This window comes from Sapajus apella, unplaced genomic scaffold (genome assembly GCF_009761245.1).
Source record: "Sapajus apella isolate SASKATOON/1434 unplaced genomic scaffold, GSC_monkey_1.0 scaffold30, whole genome shotgun sequence".
NCBI classification, from domain to species: domain Eukaryota; kingdom Metazoa; phylum Chordata; class Mammalia; order Primates; family Cebidae; genus Sapajus; species Sapajus apella.
In genome coordinates this window covers 15479384-15497189 of record NW_022436970.1, presented here as the reverse complement: position 1 = coordinate 15497189, position 17806 = coordinate 15479384, and the positions used below count along the sequence as shown (strand labels likewise).

General features: G+C 35.9%; 1 protein-coding gene across 3 annotated transcripts in view; it reads left to right on the top strand.

Moving 5' to 3' along the window:
* The window catches only part of RTTN (rotatin), a 180009-nt gene that overhangs the window by 119317 nt on the left and 42886 nt on the right, over nucleotides 1-17806 (top strand). For all 3 annotated transcript variants that reach the window (XR_004273607.1, XM_032293725.1, XM_032293726.1), the window contains 5 exons: nucleotides 2689-2881; nucleotides 4572-4662; nucleotides 8199-8352; nucleotides 10947-11084; nucleotides 14596-14810. Coding sequence is in view for 2 of the 3 variants with exons in the window: in XM_032293725.1 (XP_032149616.1) it covers nucleotides 2689-2881; nucleotides 4572-4662; nucleotides 8199-8352; nucleotides 10947-11084; nucleotides 14596-14810 (791 nt within the window). In the remaining variant the exon portion in view is untranslated. The remainder of the gene's footprint in view (nucleotides 1-2688; nucleotides 2882-4571; nucleotides 4663-8198; nucleotides 8353-10946; nucleotides 11085-14595; nucleotides 14811-17806) is intronic.

Sequence of the window (17806 nt, the reverse complement as noted above, 5' to 3'; positions counted from 1 at the left end):
GATGGCACGCACCTGCGGTCTCAGCTACTCAGGAGGCTGAGGTGGGAAGATCACTTGAGCCCAGGCTTTGAGGCTTCAGTGAGCCATGATTCCACCACTAGACTTTAGCCTCCAGCCTAGGGAACAGAGTAAGACCCTTTCTCAAAAAAAAAAAAAAAAAAGAGAAGGGAGGATATCTTCAAACAGATATGAAACAAATTTTAGGAAACATTGTCAAGTGAAGAAAGAAGCACCATGATAAAGAGTATAGTTTATGATATTTGCAGTTTCCTACTTTTTGCATATGAAAGAAGGGAAAATTTAAAATGCATGTATCTGTGTAGAAAGAAAACAGGAAGGAGCAGCTGGACATGAATGAGATTAATTATGAGGATGGGTAGGAGTTAGGTAGGAAATAAGAGAGGATGGGAACAGTGTGAAAGCAGTTGAGGGGTGGGGACAGTGACACTTCTCTGCATATATCTTGTAGTTTGGCGTTTATAACCGTGTATGTTTTACTTGCTGAAAAGAAAAATAAAATCAAAAATGGGGAAAAATGACATGGAATACAAATTAATCCAGCTACATTTCACGTGAACAGCACTGAAGTGAGAAAGGAACTAATCCTAGTAACTCTCAGACATACTTTTAGGACTTCAGTCCCCAGACTAATGGCAAAAATAACTGTAACCAAGCACTGAACCCTAGTTACTAGTTTTATTTTTTGCAGTATTACTAGTTAGAAATTCTGAAACTACTTAATGTGTTCGTAAGGCAAGGCAAGTAAGTAAATATATTGTAGATAATGAAAACCAGATTTTTTACTTTCACATAAGGGAAATTACAAATATGGAAGGAGAAAGATGTTTAATATTGGATTATATTTGGAGTGTTGAATTATATTTGGAGCTTTCTGTATGAATCAGTGATTTTGTTTTTTAAGGGATAGCGTCTCACTCTGTCATCCAGGTGGAGTGCAGTGCTGTGATCATAGTTCACTGCAGTTGTGACCCCCTGGGCTCAAATGATCCTTCCACCTCAGCCCCTGAGTAGCTAGCATTACAGGAATGTGCCACCATGCCTGCTTAAGTTTTAAATTTTTGTAGAGATAAGTTTCTGTATATTGCTCAGTCTGATCTTGAACTTTCCTAAAGCGATCCTCCTGCCTCAGCCTCCCAAAGTTCTGAAATGACAGGCAAATTAATGATTTTTACTCGTAGATATAATATATGCTTGTGTACTCAAGGGTACTTATGTGCATGCATACGTATAAATATACACATTTTCTAGCTTAGAAACAATGACACACTAATAGCAATGTATACATTTAGTGCCCGAATCTTGCTCTCCAAACTCCATTCTTTATTTTAGGGAATCGACACTTTGGAACAAATATCCAATTTTAGAGCTTGGGCTAGGGAAGAAAAAGATATACCTGGAATATCTTCTTGTGCCAGAAAGTAAGGGAATGCACAAAGGCTAACAGAAATATTAACTGATGTAGGGTGCAGATATCTTATTCTAAAGTCTAAAAGTATTTTGGAGAAAAGGGAGCTCTCATACAGTGGGAAACTTGATTAGTACAACCGCTGTGGAGAACAGTATGCAGGTTCCTCAAAAACTAAAAATAAAGCCTACCTTATGATCCAGCAGTCCAGCTACTGAGTATATATTCAAAAGAAAAAAAAAGTGTATCGAAGAGATAGCTGCACTCCCGTGTTGATTGCAACACCTTTCATGATAGCCAAGATGTAGAACTAAGTTCCGTCAGCAAATGAATGGATCAAGAAAATGAACCATGTATATACCCAATGGAATATAACTCAGAAAACTATGAAATCCTGTCATTTGCAACAACATGGATGGAACGGGAGACCATGTGCTAAGTGAAATAAGCCAGGCACAGAAAGACAAATATTGCAACTCATGTTTGGGAACCGAAAAAAAGCGAGTTGAACTCATGAAGATAGAGAGTAGAAGTAGGGTTACCAGAGGCTGAAAAGTGGAGAGCCAGATAAAGAGGGAATGGTTAGTGGATACAAAATACAGTTAGGAGGAATAAGATCTCGTGTTCAGTAGTAGCACAACAGAGTAACTATAGTTAACAATAATTTGTTGTATACTTCAAAATAACTTAGAGAGTGGAGTTGGAATGTTCCCAACACAAATGATAAATGTTTCAGGTGATGAGTGTCCTAGTTACCTTGATTTGATCATTGCCCATAGTGTGCCTCTGTCAAACTATCATATGTACCCCATAAATATGTACAATGATTATATATATATAATTAAAATTTTTTTAAATAAGATTTTACTCTGAAAAAAAATCTAAAGATAATTTGAATTTGGACACATTTCTGGCCCCTCGAGTTTTAGAAAAATGATTGTAAATCGTCTGTTTGTTCCTCAATGTCTGAATGCTTGGGACATGAAGTCATGTTCTTCCCTTTCTGACTTGTCTCTTCTGCACATCACAGTGTTCCTGTGTACACATCCACATCCACACATGGTGGAGGGTGGAGGTCAGGAGTAGTAGGGGTAGCCTGACCCCCTAGCCTCAAGGTTATGGTGAGCCAAGCAGCTAGGGCAATTCCCCAACTCTCTGCTATCATTTTCAGGACCTTTCTTCTGATTATAAGAACTTGTGAGTATTGTACATCGCTGTAAGGTAAATAAAATAATAATTCTCATGTTTATTTTCAATAATAGGTCATCAGGAAAGTACATCACCGCGGCCACCTCATGATTCATCTCTTTCTGCTCCCCTGCCCAAACTGTGTGTTTTTGTTACTCCATCTCTTCTTTCAGCAATGTGCAGCCTCTTGGACAACCTCTTGGTGATTGCTCCCAGAGACACTGCAAAGGCTCTCCGACAAGCTCATCTCATCGAACTTCTCTCTAGGTAAGAGATGAATACTCCTAGGGAGGCATGGTAGTAGAGATAAATTTACATAAGCTATATTTGTGACTTGATACAAGATTTCATTTGACCTGGGAAAACAGCTTTATTTCTTTTTTAGCCTCATTCAACTCTAGGATTTTGCTTTTGCCAGAATTGTCTACATGGTTTTTATTTTACATCTATTAAAACATTGTATTGGTTTGTTATCTTGACTAAGGCCAGAGAAAAACTCCTGCCTTCTAAAATTCATGGCTTCTAAACCTTATTTATCCTCCAGCACACTTAAGGAATATGGTGCTATCCCCTATTCTTAAGGATGTGACAGAGTTTTGGAATTCATCTTTTTAGTGGTCATATCAGAATAATGTCCCTGGGTTGAAAAATTACTGGTTAAATTCTTTTGGAGTTATTTTGTTATGGGAAATTAAACTTTTCATCAGAAAGTATTCTGATAAAATTTAGGGAAATTAAATCCAAAGAAAATTTTTTTGAATTTTTATCACTTATTTGATATTAATCAGTCTGTGACATAGTTTTTCTGAATTTTTAATAAAGCAGAGTCGAAAAGGACTAGAAATTCAGGCGACCTAAGGTCTAATTATAGTTCATTCACTCTGTAGCTTGCAGCCTTGGGAAATTACTGTAATCCCTACTGTGTCATTAACACCTATTTAATGGGGTTAGTGTGACAATTAAAAGTGATGATATCTAGGATACCCCCTTATCTATTAGTAAGTATGACTTCTCTTTTTTTCTGGTGTCTGGTTTATTGTAGCCAACCATACCTGCCTCCTTTCGACCACATGTTCATTTGCATTTCTTTGCCTCTCTGTCTCTTTACCTTTAAACATTCACTATCTGGAATGCCTTCTGTCTCTGCCAAATCTTAGTGCCTTCTCCTTTTGGGATATTAAGAAAACTCTAAAAAGCGTGAACTCTGGAAGTAGCTGGTTTCACCTTATTCAATTGTAATTATAACCTTTACCATGTATATTATGCAATGGGGTATGAGTTTGTTCTGGCTTTAATATTTATTGCTAATTTTTCTCCTGTGCCTACTTGGGTTGGAAAAGCAACTGCTAGTCAGTCGGCTTTCCTTCCTGGATGCTCCTCCTGTCTGAAGATAACCAAAATAGAGCTCTAGGGATAGGATATTCTTCGCTTCTTAGGAGTCAGCTAACAGTTTGATGTGGCATTAAAAGACCTTTTATGGCAAAGGCTATCATATTTCCATACCTGTTTTTCATTTTTGACTTAAAAAAATTCCTACTTGTTTTACTTTATTTTTTTACTTTCTAAATATGAATGGTGTTTTTGCTATTTTAACCAATGTTTTTGTTATTTTATTAGGAAAGTAACCACCAAGGTTCCTTTTACTCATTTGTTTTCTTCCTGAATGGGCGGCTGTATTTTATTTTATTCTGCTTTTAATTAGGTTTCCTTAGATATTTTCTTCAGAACTCTTTGCTTCTCACCTTTCTCTGACAAGATATTTTTCCTGTTTGAAGGTAATCCAGAATACAATTTAAAATTCTTTGGGATATCTTTTTGTAAACATTTTCTTCACTTATAAAGATCCTTCCTCTTGAATTATATTCGAGTTACCTTTTAACTTCAAATTCCAAGTTATTAACCTTTAATAGGAAGTATACTAATCTTCTGAAGGATGTTCTTTTTCTGATCTTCACAGCATTGCAGATGCTACCCTCATACAGACATGGGTCCAGGAACTCAGGACCCTACTGCCTTCATCACCTCCAGCTGAACATACTCAGGCTCAGGTAAGCATCTCAAGTCTCTCTTGCTTCATGTCTGTCTGTGGGTTTGTTTACGTTAGGTGTCAGAAATATAAATCTTGCTGAGGAGATACTAGCTGTAGGAAAAGGATGAAAACCTCTCAACATATACATGGTATAATGAGATTATGTGAAATGTGTTACTTAAAATTTTAATATGAGACATGTTTGGATGTTAGAAAAGAGAGATGGGGTTTGAAGACGTAGATTCTATTCTTGGCTCCATCATTAACCAGCTTTAAATGTATAATCAAGTGCCTGGATATCTTGGAGCACCACTTTAATAAAGAGGGACATTGGGACATTGGTATAGTTCATCTTCTGCTTCTTGATTTTAGGCTATCTCTGTTATGTCTGTTATTTACACCAAAGTTAAAGTTGTTAAGATATTTGGTGACTAAGTTATGTATTTTCAAAACCCAATTTGATAAAAATAATTTATTCTTGTTTCTTCACCGATATTTGTTATTTTAAATTCTTGTCTAGAATTTAGCTAGAATCTGTATATAAAACATGCTTAACAATTATTCATGTAGCTGTTGCTAACAGAAATTTTATTTCAAAATTAGATTTTAAGAAGGACTGTAAGACTTTTTGGGAGGTGATTAAAGGTGAACTAGACCAATATCTCTTGCTTTGAAATGTGTTCTTGAGCTGAATAAGACAGGGAATGAGAGCTGAATAAGCTGAAAAGTTTGGGAACGCTACACACATGGTCTCTGAAGCACTTGTCCCAGTGCAGTGTTTTCACTTGAGCATGCCTATTGCATAATGACTGTCTCCTCCATTTTCCTGCTCTCCATCCAAAAAGTCTTTGTTGAGTACCTACTGTGTGCCTGGATCTTCTCCAAGTGAATAAAGCAAAGACCCTCCCTCAAGTCGGGGGATTAGATAATGAGAAAATCCATATATGTCTGATGATGATAGACATCTCAGAAGAAAAACTAAAGCAAGGAACAGGAAGTGATGTGAGAGTTGGAAGGGTAGGGCTGTTCCACTTAGGATGAGTAGGTGCTGACGTGGAACCCAAAGTTAGTGAAGAAGCTAGTCCTGTGGTCATTGCAAGACCCCTAAGGTTGAGGTATGCTTGGCAGGTCCAAGAAATGGCAAGGAGGGCGGAGTGGCTCGAGCAGAATCTATGAGGGCAAGATGAGATCAGAGGGGCACCGTCAGCTCCATGAAGTCAGGACCTGGCTGGCTGTTACGTGCTGTTGTGTTCTGAGTGTCTAGCACAGGGCTTGTCTCATCACATGTGCTCACTTGATACTTGTGCAGTGAATGAACAATAGCAGTAGCAAACATGTATGGGTACTTGTTTTTGTTGATTTTTGTAATCTTCACAACAATAAACAATCATGAAGTATTGCTAATGTCATTTTATCAAGGAAATGCCTGAGGCCCAGAGAGGTGAGTGACTTGCCCCAGGTCTCTGACATAGATTCCAGCATATGCAGGCCAGTTCCAGGGCCCACATTCTGAACCATTGCACTAGCTGGCCTTACGTAGCTTCAGTGCTTTGGGGCTACTGGTATTTATGTAAGATCATTCACTCATGCCAGAAAATTCTTGAGCCTCTGCTTTACCAGATTCTGTTCTAGGTGCTAGTGATACATCCTTGAACAAAACAGACAAGCATCTCTGCTCACATAGATTCTGTGTCCTAAATGCAGGAGACAGACAGTAAACAAATAAAGTGTATTTTATCAGATAGTCACAAATGACATGGAAAAAAGTAAGTGAGAGTAGGTAAAAGGGTGCGTCAGCAAGGGGAGAGGTGGCTATTTTTAGGTAGGGTGGAAAGGAAAAGGCCCTCTGAGGGTGACACTTAAGCAGAGGCTGTGAGTACCTATAGCAGACGGGGTGGGCAGAGCACTGGTGGTGCAGTTATGCTCTGCGGAAGGTATGATGTATTACAATCTGTGGTCGGTTGGTTGGTATGTTTTTTTGAAGCAGACCATACATAGAAAAAGAGTTACTTTATCAACTACTATTAATATATTAATACTTTATTTAATCTTGAATGTGATCGTATACAAAATAATCTTTAGCAATTCAACTTTTTCTCTGTAACCCTTCTTCTTGCCTCTCACCTGGTATGATTTATCTATTTATGGTAATATTTCATACATCCAGAGGTCAGACTTGCTGTAATTTCAATAGTGTGGAATAGGAATATAATATGAAATCTCAAAAAAGACTTCACAGCAATAAACAAGTTAAATTTCACCAACTGAAGAGTTTGTGAAGGCTAGAGCCACCTGTGCTTTTATACAAAGTAAGTTGGTAGAGTAGATAAAGTGAGGACATATTCATCAGGAGAAATAGAAAGAACTATTTTTAAATAGTCTGAGACCATTGATCTCAGAGACACATACTCCACAAATTTACAACAGGCCCTTGACTCCTAATTACATTTTACAACCTCAGAATAAGGTGAGGAAAAAAAGTGTGTATATGTGTACAGAGAGAGAGAATGACTGATTTCAGAATATCTTATAAAATTCACTTATATGTACTGGCCTATGGCTTGAGCATAGTGGACAAATGAGACATCACACAGCTCATTCTTTAATTGTTGCATATTCAGAGGATTATTTTTCTGAAAAGTACTTTTTTCCAGTTAATGCTTAACAATATTAGCATCAGGCAAATTCCAGAGATGCTTTTGTTGGTAATATCGAAGAAGCTTTAATTTTTTCTCTTATAATTAATAATAGTATTTTTATGCTGTGGGCAAAAATAGAATATATTTGCATTTTATTTGTAGGAATAAGTAGGCTACTAGGCCATTCTCCCCCCCACCCCTTCCCCAATTATACACTTTGAAGAGTATTTTTGTAATCTTTCTTTCTTTACAAAATTGTAGACTTTATGGCTTTGTTATACACTTTTCTGCTTCTTCCAGAATATTGATTTTTGTAATTTGACTACTCGAAAAATATGGAGACTGTTTTTTTTCTTTCGAAACAGGGTCTTGCTGTGTCACCCAGGCTGGAGTTGAGTGGTGTGATCACAGCTCATTACAGCCTCCATCTCCTGGGCTCAAGTGGTCCTCCCATCTCGGACTCCTAAGCAGCTGGGACTACAGGTGTGCATCACCACACCCAGCTAATTTTTACATTTTTTTGTAGAGACAGGATCTCGCTGTGTTGCCCAGGCTGGTCTCAAACTCCTGGGCTCAAGCCGTCTGCTCACCATGGCCTCTCAAAGGGATGGCATTACAGTACCAGTGTGTTAGCCACCACACCTGGCCAAGACTTTTCTTCTTTAAATGGAATTCAAAACTTGATTTTGAAACTATTTCTTGTTTTGGTGTGTAGTTGACAGTGTTAATATGACTGGATGACATGCTTATGAGAAAAATAATGCTTTGTTATGTGATAATTTCAGATCTTTAAAAATTAGGATTAATATTTTAGTAGTTTTTTATTAACTTGTATTACAAAAGTAAAATGCTGTATCACTGAGATGGACTGTTTATATGGCATGTTTGATTGTACTCTGTCCTCCTTTTCAAATAGGTGTCATTTCTTCTGGAATACCTATCCTCTTTGTCCAGGCTTCTGCAGTCGTGTTTATTGGTGGAGCCTGACCTTGTAATTCAGAATGAGCTTATGAAACCTCTTATCACTAATATCATTGGAATTCTCACCATATGCACCAAAGATATATTAGGTAAGTTTAATTTTTTTTAGTTTAGAATGTAAGTAAATAATACTGAGAAAAAAAAAAATCTGTTCCAGATATTTACTTGAAGGTTACTTTTTGAGTTGCTTTTTGCTAGTATTCTGGAAGGCTTTGATAGTGTGTTTTATAGTTTGGATACCTTTTAATGGTATCACTTGAGACAAGTGTGTACTATAATAAAGGACCATCCCTGAGTTTTCAGTTTAAATGAGGGCAAAGCTCTCTGTGTGATGTTAGAAAGTACAGGGAGTTCTGGGTATTAATTATTCTTATAAACTGTGGCCAAGGCCAAAAATCTAATAACTCATTCTCAGTAACAAGTATAGGCCAATCTAGAACATACCAAAAATTTCCTAAGGTCCTAAATTATTGAAATATATATATATTTTGTGATCTAATGTTATCTCCAGAGGAAACATTTTATGATGAAAAGTTGAATGTAATGGTTAATAGAGAAAATTAAAGCAATGTATGATCTTTGTCAAAATCTAGTATAATTGTTTTAAAAGTGGAAATAATCATTTATAATGAAGTAATTGACCATTTGGTAATTCTCCTTGCCTTTCAGTTCATTTTTATTTGAACTTTGGATTTACTTGATTTTGGGTCTGGAAAATGAAGTGTATTATGATACCCAGCAAAGCCAGTCCTCAGCATCTCATCAGTGTTAAAATGATCTCGATGCTAGAGGAGTAGCAATTCCTTTCTTAGAAATTCAACAAGAGGCAGTGATGCCCTAACTAAGCTTAATTAGGTTAGACTGGACAAGCTCAACAAGGCAATATCGCCCCTATTCCCTAAGGAGTGAAAATTGATTCTGAGGAGAAGAGGATGAGGCAAAAACATTGAAAAAACCATAACTCAACTCTACGTGAGACAATCTTCTTCTTAGTATTTCTCTTCTTGGTTTTTCTTGAAAATTCCTTGAGAAGCATTGACGTTGAGTTCATGGGAGATACACAAGATGTGTGCATGCTGAGTGCTACAAAACTGTCGTGAATAGATGACGGCAGTTGGAGGACTTCTGGTTGATTATTTGATCCCAAGGTCATACAGCAAAAGGTGGTCTCTGCATCTTGGCTGCTCCTGGCTGTGTTGTGAATGCTTTTTATTGATCGTCTTGCTTTTCTGTGTGATTTTGGGCTTTGAAAATTAAATGAAAGTAGTATATATTTTATTTAATTGCATAAAAGTTGTTTAAGTCATTAATTACATCAAGTGCTAAAAGGAAAAAATGTCAACAATATCTGAATGTACATCTTTCAGCTGGTTAAATTAAAAATTGTTTTCTCGTATCTAGCAAAAGGTTTTAAAAATTCACTAAAAGTATTTTTTAAGAAATTGTTTTTAAATTTTTTTCTGGAAAAATAAGGTTTAAATGATTTTATAAGAATTTATTATATTGCTATTATGTGTTTATATGAATTGCTAATTTATGTATATAAATTGATACATCGTGCTATGTATAAGTAAATAAATTACATGAAAAGCTATTCAGCAAGTATAGTTGCAAAGTTAAATTTGGTGTTAATAGGTCTTTAATTTTTAATTTAACTTTCAGCTTAAATGTTTTATTCGGCTATTCTTAAGCCTGTATTGAATAAAACAGTAACCTCTATACTTAGTCTTTTTATGTTCAAAGTACAGATACACATATAGTACATAAAGAGATATACAGTATATCTGTGGAATTAAAATTTTGTGGAGATGGCAATGAGGAAACATATTTCTAAAGTAAACTCTTTAGGAAGCCACCAATGACAAAAGGGTTGAGAGCCACCAAGGACTGCTAAATCTAATCCCCTAGGAAGATGCAATTTTCAAGTACCTCATAGGTGCTGAAGTACACCTAGATGGATGTCCTTGGAGTTAGTGTCCTATACATTATAGTGGAATTTGATAAAAGATGACAAATACTGCTGATGGCATGGTCAGAGAGAGTTCTCAGCTGTTGCTCTCCAGCTTCCATTTACCTGAGTGTAGAGATGGGAAAAGGTGTCCTCACCCTAGAAGGTTGATTGCTACATCCTTAGCCACAGGCAGAGCTGCAGAATCTTCTTTTGTATCATAGTTTTCTTTGTGGGATGATACTTTTCTTGTTTCTCCTTGGTTCTTCAAAGAAATTCTTTCTTTTCTACCTTGACCTTGGCACATTGTGCTTTCCTTTGACCACTGCACAAAGCTGCTGGAGGGGATAAAGGAAATAGAGGAAACTTACTCTGACAAAAGTAGCACAAACCATGGCATGTGTTTATGATGTGCCAATATGTAGTTCTGCAGTCATGGCTTACTATTCAGTTTGTCACATCCTCTGATGGTTCTCGAGTATGCTTTAATAAGAGGAGAGTTTGGGAGTGTGCCTTTGTATGCAGGAGGGTGGAGGGGAGATATCTTAAGAAGCAATGGAAAAGAGAAGTTAACTGAAATGAATTTTGGATAATGCTGAATTACATTTGTTTTCATTTGGTAAGTGCAGACCCCTCATTTTAAGTGTAATGAAGTGTCTGTGTAAGTTTTATATCTTGAAAGGTTCTTTTCCTTCTTTGTGTTAATAACTTGAAGTGTTTTGATTAATTTTATAGATACAGAGTTAATATCAGCTTTTTATCTCACATGGACACATTTATTTAATCTTCTGGCCACGCTCCTGAGGAAGACTGGTGCCATTGCACTCCCATCTGTTATTGTGGCCCTGGCCAAGCACTGGACAGCAATGATTGGTAAGAAGATAATCGCGTAATCTTGGGGGCTTTGTGCTAATAAAATGACATAATTATCCTGCCTGCTTAGCTTAGGTGAATTCACTAAAATTAAGTAATGATGGTGTAGCATATAAAAGAGATATTAGGGTGCTTGCTTTGAAAACTTTGCTGTGATCTTGAGGAGCCCCCCACAAATGTATTTTTGCAAAATTGAAACGCATTTTAAGATAACATGAAGGTGAGTTAGAAAAACTTGTGGTTTTATTTTATTTTTATTTTTTAAGATTTTTAAAGATTTCATTCATGAAGCCCTTTTTTATTGATAACATTATATTGGCCACTCTGCTTTATTTTCATTTTACTTTAAGTTCTGGGATACATGTGCAGAATGTGCAGCTTTGTTCCATAGGTATACATGTGCCATGGTGATTTGCTGTACCCATCAACCTGTCATCTAGGTTTTAAGCCCCACATGCATTAGGTATTTATCCTAATGCTCTCCCTCCCCTTGCCTCTCAGTCCCTGACAGGCCCCAGTGTGTGATGTTCCCCTCCCTGTGTCCATGTGTTCTCATTTTTCAATTTTCATTGGTGAGTGAGAACATGCAGTGTTTGGTTTTTTTGTTCCTATTTTAGTCTGCTGAGAATGATGGCTGCCAGCTTCATCCATATCCCTACAAAGGACATGAACTTATGCTTCTTTATGGCTGCATAGTATTCCATGGTATACATATGCCACATTTTCTTTATCTAGTCTATCATTGATGGGCATTTGGGTTGGTTCCAAGTATTTGCTATTGTGAATAGTGCTGCAATAAACATACATGTGCATGTGTCTTTATAGTAGAATGATTTATAATCCTTTGGTATATACCCAGTAATGGGATTGCTGGGTCAAATGGTATGTCTGATTCTAGAGCTTGAGGAATTGCCCCACTGTCTTCCACAATGATTAAACTAATTGACACTCCCACCAACAGCATAAAAGCGTTCCCATTTTCTCCACAGCCTTGACAGCATCTGTTGTCCTGACTTCTTAATAATCACCATTCTATCTGGTGTGAGATGTTATCTCATGGTGGTTTTGAGTTGTATTTCTCTAATGACCTGTGATGAGCTTTTTTTCATGTTTTTGTCCACATAAGTGTCTTATTTTGAGAAGTGTCTGTTCATATCCTTTCTCCACTTTTTGATGGAGTAGTTTTTTTCTTGTAAATGTGTTTAAGTTGCTTGTAGGTTCTGGATATTAGACCTTTGTCAGACGGGTAGATTGCAAAAATTTTCTCCCATTCTGTAGATTGCTTGTTCACTCTGATGATAGTTTCTTTTGCTGTGCAGAAGCTCTTTAGTTTAATTAGATCCCATTTGTCAGTTTTAAGCCTGTGGTTTCATAAAGGCACATATGATATGATCATAAAGCAATGAGATAAATTTTCTTGTGTTGATATAGAAGCTGGTATCGTTCTGACATATGTGCATTGTATGTGGATAAATCTACATATATAAAGTTCTGTATATGTGATAACATGGAAAGTTACGATAAAAATATTATCTTGTCTCATGACATCAGGATTTTCTTATAGTACCAAAATGCCAAGTGTATAGTGTAATTATTTTTATAAGATGTTTTTCGTATGATAGCCACTAAAAGAAACATGATTATTTAAAAATAGCTAACCTTTAATTTTTCATAAAGCCTCCCAAATTTTAGCATAGCAAAAGCTGTTGTTTGACATAAATATTCACAACTAATATTTATATAACCTTTTAAAATAATCTGCTTATATTTATTCAAAACCAAGTTATCTTGTTTCCAAAGTACCTGCTAATTCAACTGACTGATTTTATTTTATCATTTGATCATTCTGTAAACTTAAATGCATGATACAATTTTTACCAAAGTGATGGTAAATGTTATGGCAAATGTATGTCTAACAAGGAACAGAATCGTTAGTTTTCTGGATATAGGAGTTCTGAGTCTACCATGGAGGGAGTACAGTGTCCACGCAGGATATCATTATTTTGTTAAAAAGATAATTGGAAGAGATTGACTGATTGAGACATTGGAATCTTCTTCTTGCATCCATTAGGGGAAAATTAGTTTGCTACCTGAATTACCAGTAATATCACTAGAAAGCATGATGCTGCCCACATTAGATAAATCTGTCCTGCAGCGTTTTGATAAATAAAGTTTTATTGGAACACAGCCACAGTCATTTACATATTGCATATGGCTGCTTTCATGCTACAACAATTGAGGTGAATAGTTGTGACAAAGGCGGTTACCTGCAGAGTATAAAATACTTACTATTTGGCCCTTTACAGAAAAAGTTTGCTGACCTCAGACTTAAACTTATTTACCTGACACTATTTCCCTAGTGATAAAATAAATACTTATTAAATTCAAAACCTGCCTTCAAAATGTGTGTACAGCTCTATGTAATAGTGCTAATCAAAAGTAACACTGCATAAACGGTTTTAATAATAGTAATATTAATTAAAACATTAATAATAATTATTGATTTTTTTTTGCCATCTTTTTTTAAATCAGATTCCATCTCATATGCCCATGTACATTTAAAACATCGCATGATCACTCCATAATTTGTGTTATCTATAACAGTCTTTTCTCAAACTTGACTAATATTTGGACATTCTTTAAATGAACATAATTCTCATGAAATCCTACTGCTGACTACTTTATTTTTCTTATGTAACTAATTTGTACAAGCCAAAATCTAAGTAAAAATTTTTATGGTCATAATTCTCACACAAGCATAAATCTAAAATCTAAAATCAAAGAAAATTATAAATACAAATTTTCAAGTTAATAAAATGTAATACAACATGTTATTTTGATTAAACAAAATCATTGCTCACAACCAGAAAGTAATGACTGTTTCAGTGTAAATTCCTTTGAGTTTGGACTGTTCTTTCCACTCTGTGTCAAGTTTGTGAATCAGTTCATAACTACTCCTATACTGTCTGAACTGCTATGAAATATTTGTTTGTAAATTGTGCCAAGACTGCATACTAAGTCTTGCTTTTTTTTTTTTTTTTTTTTTTTTTTTACCTTGAGACAGAGTTTCACTCTTGTTGCCCAGGCTAGAGTGCAGTGGCACGATCTTGGCTCACTGCAACCTCTGCCTCCCAGGTTCAAGGGATTCATCTGCTTCAGCCTCCCGAGTAGCTGGGATCGCAGGCATGTGCCACCACACCTGGCTAATATTGTATTTTTAGTAGAGACGGGGTTTCTCCATGTTGGTCAAGCTGGTCTCAAACTCCTGACCTCAGGTGATCCACCCGCCTTGGCCTCCCAGAGTGCTGGGATTATAGGCTTGAGCCATCGCACCCAGCCCAAGTCTGGCTTTTAAATACTATTTGGCACCAGCTTGTTTGAAAATCGTGACACAATCACACAAGTTGGTAATCTAAATGATCCAGAGTATAGTGACTTTAAAATCAATTTGATTTGCTTCTTTAATTTTGAAGAAATTTTCACACATTCACATCTGAAATTATTCTTTTAGAGATGTTCTGCAAATGTGCGAGCTTGTCCGCCACGTGTCCTGCCCTGTATACTGCCAGCTTGCAATTCCTTTCTGTTCTCTTGACTGAAGAAGCAAAAGAGCATCTCCAGGATAAGAGCAAAACAAGTTTATGCCATAGTCCAACAATGGCTTCACTTCTTGATAAGTCTCAGGAAAATCAGAAATCTCAACGACTTAGTGATGTAATTCTTCAGGTATGTCATTTCTTTGTTTTTAAAAAACTTTAGTGTTTAAATGAATTGACTTTCAGTCATGGTCTTGTTAAAAACTTTCTCAGTCATTTAAATTTATTTACTGATTTAAACTTAGTCATTTAAATTAAGAAATAGTAATTAATGCTTATTGTGACTTTTTAAATCATACAAAAGTTTATAAAGTTAAATTAACTATCTCCTCCTTAGCCCCAACCCCTTATATTGACCAGTTTCTTCAGTGAATATGATATAAAATTTGAAGTGAAATACTGCTAACCTAAATCCAACCGTTGATCAAAATAGTGTTTCATAACCAAAATGGATATATTTCAGGAATGTAGTTATAGTTCAAAATTTATTGCAATTTTAAAGATATGTCTATATCTTTAAAAATATATTCTAAGTGATATTTGATTTCTATAAATGGACCACAGATTTTTTTGAGGTTGGTTACATGTATAGGTAAGTAGACTTGTCTGGCACATTTGGAAGAAAATGCCCTCTTTCCAAGCCCTGTTGCCTGTTTTATCTTATAAACTTATGTTTACAGTCCTAAAATATGAATCAAGAATTTTACTCATCAGAAAACATTCTAAAATCACTGAAGTATTATTTTATAAGTAGATGAGTAATTTTTTAAAAACTGTGTTTCCTGTTAAAGTTGGACGTTGTTTTTTACAAATGTGAATATTTCTAGATTTTTCAATATTTAGAATTATTCTTTTTAATCATATGGTTCTATGATTTTTGTATTCTCACTGAAAGGTAGAAAAGTAGAACTGTTTTTTGAAGAATTTGCTTCAGCTTCCCAATCAGCCACATTTGGCCAAGACAGAAGATTGTTCCTGTGTTGATTTGTTACCGTCCCTTTGTTGCTTAGAGGTCTAGGGAGAAAGGTTTCTTAAAGCATTTCTCTAAAACTCTCTTATTCTTGGGAGGCCATAGCTTTCCTGTACCTACTGCCTCACTGTCATCTCACTCAGATTTTCTTAGTTGAAAACAGAAACTGGACATTGTCCCAGTTTTCTTGTTCCCTATCAGAACAACAGACTTTATTTCCCAATGATTGATTGAGTCCAATTTTGCACTTTAAAGAATGTAATAAGGAGGAAAATTGAAAGTTACACCCACCATATCCTCTATCTAATTTAATTATAAGTTTCCTAACTGGCTTTGGTTGGAGCACTGTCCTGCTTATGGACAGGCTTTTGCTCTTGCTGACATGCTTTCCTCATCAGAGAATGTCGGTGACTTCACTCAGAAGAGAGTGCATTTAGGGCAGTGTGCTGAGCCCCACCCCCAGCTGAGGCCAAAATGGCAATAGCTCAGGAGCCTGGCTTTGCATGGATGACTTTGCAGCCAGTCCTCCTGGACCCCGGGACCTGGTGAAGTTTAAAGACTTCCAGCCAGGCAAAGCCAGGGCTATTTTATTTCCCAACTCTTTAATCTTGTTTGTGGTACTGTGTTTGAAGGATCTGTGATGAGACTCAGATAATGTGGATCCATGTAGGGTGATGAATCAGTTTTATAATAGTATAGATAGGGAAAACAAACTGTGCTAGAGGAATTTGTGAAATTTACCGCACTTTTATTTTTTCCTAATACTTTGTAATATTATTCATCATAAAAGTTTTTGTTTATAATTTTTATGTTACCTTTTTGGACAAAGAAAATGAGATAGCCTACAGTCAGAATATCTCAATGATTTTCCTAATGACTAGCTAATATTCCTCTTTATTTCTTCTAAATTACAAAATGTGTTTTTTGTGAGGGTATGGATTCATAAACCAATTGTTTAAACCGTGTTTCCTAATAAATCATACGCTTTGTGTTCGTGTAAGCAGTAGAATTTGGATACATGACACCTGTTAGAAGTACACAGGCAAGTTTAAGACAAAGTGAAGAGAGGAATTATATTTCTGGGACACTTACTACAAAATATGTATCTAATGTAAGTTGAGACAGTTAATGGGTCTATTAAACTACAAGGACTGTCTTTGCCCTGTAGAAACAAGATGTGTGAGTTAAAATATTATTATAATACATTCAACAGCAACACATTTTGATAAGTAAGAAATGTAGCCTACTATGTATCCATGGAGGCTGTGGGTTGGGCCAAGTGCTATATGAAGCAAAATAAACTACAGTCTAAGTTATCAGAAGAAATCATATCCTAAAATTGATGTTCTTCAAAGGTTTATTTAAATTTTCTGTATAGTCATACTCAAAAAATATTTGATTGGGACCTTAGGCGTATTACTTAACTTCTTGTGATTTAGTTCTTCAAGTACAAAATGATAGGATTTTATTACATTATTATTAAGTTTTATCTGCCTCTAAGATTTCCATCCTCCTAACAAATTATTGTATTAGAACTTCAATTAAAGTGTCTGGGCAGAGTTATCTTTTAAATGGTTCTTTATGCACTATCCTATAGGGGATACATGTTGAAACCATGCATACTTACATCTTAAGTCATGTATAACTTTTTTTGTAAGCCCGTTTTGAGGATCTTTCAGACTTTGAATTTTTTCTAAGAAATATTTAGCTGTCTTTTGTCCATAAAATATTGAACACATTTGACTTACTGGATATTTTACCTTCCGTAGTTTATGGAGATATAGTAGTCTCCCCTTATCTGTGGTTTTGCCTTTTATGATTTCAGTTACCCATGGTCAACTGTAGTCCGAAAGAGTAAATGGAAAATTCCAGAAATACACAGTTCTTAAGTTTTAAATTGCATGCCATTCTGAGTGGCAATGTGAAATCTTGCTCTGTCTCCCCCCTCCTCAACCTGGGACGTGAATCATCCTATGTCTACCTTACCCACACTGCATATGATACGTGCCCATTCATCACTTAGTATAGTCATCTTGGTTATCAGACTGACAAATGACAAGACAAAGAAGGGTGAGGGCATTATAGTCAGATACTTTGAGAGAGAGAGAAAGAGAGAGAGACAGAGAGAGAGAGGCTACAGTCCCATAATTTTTATT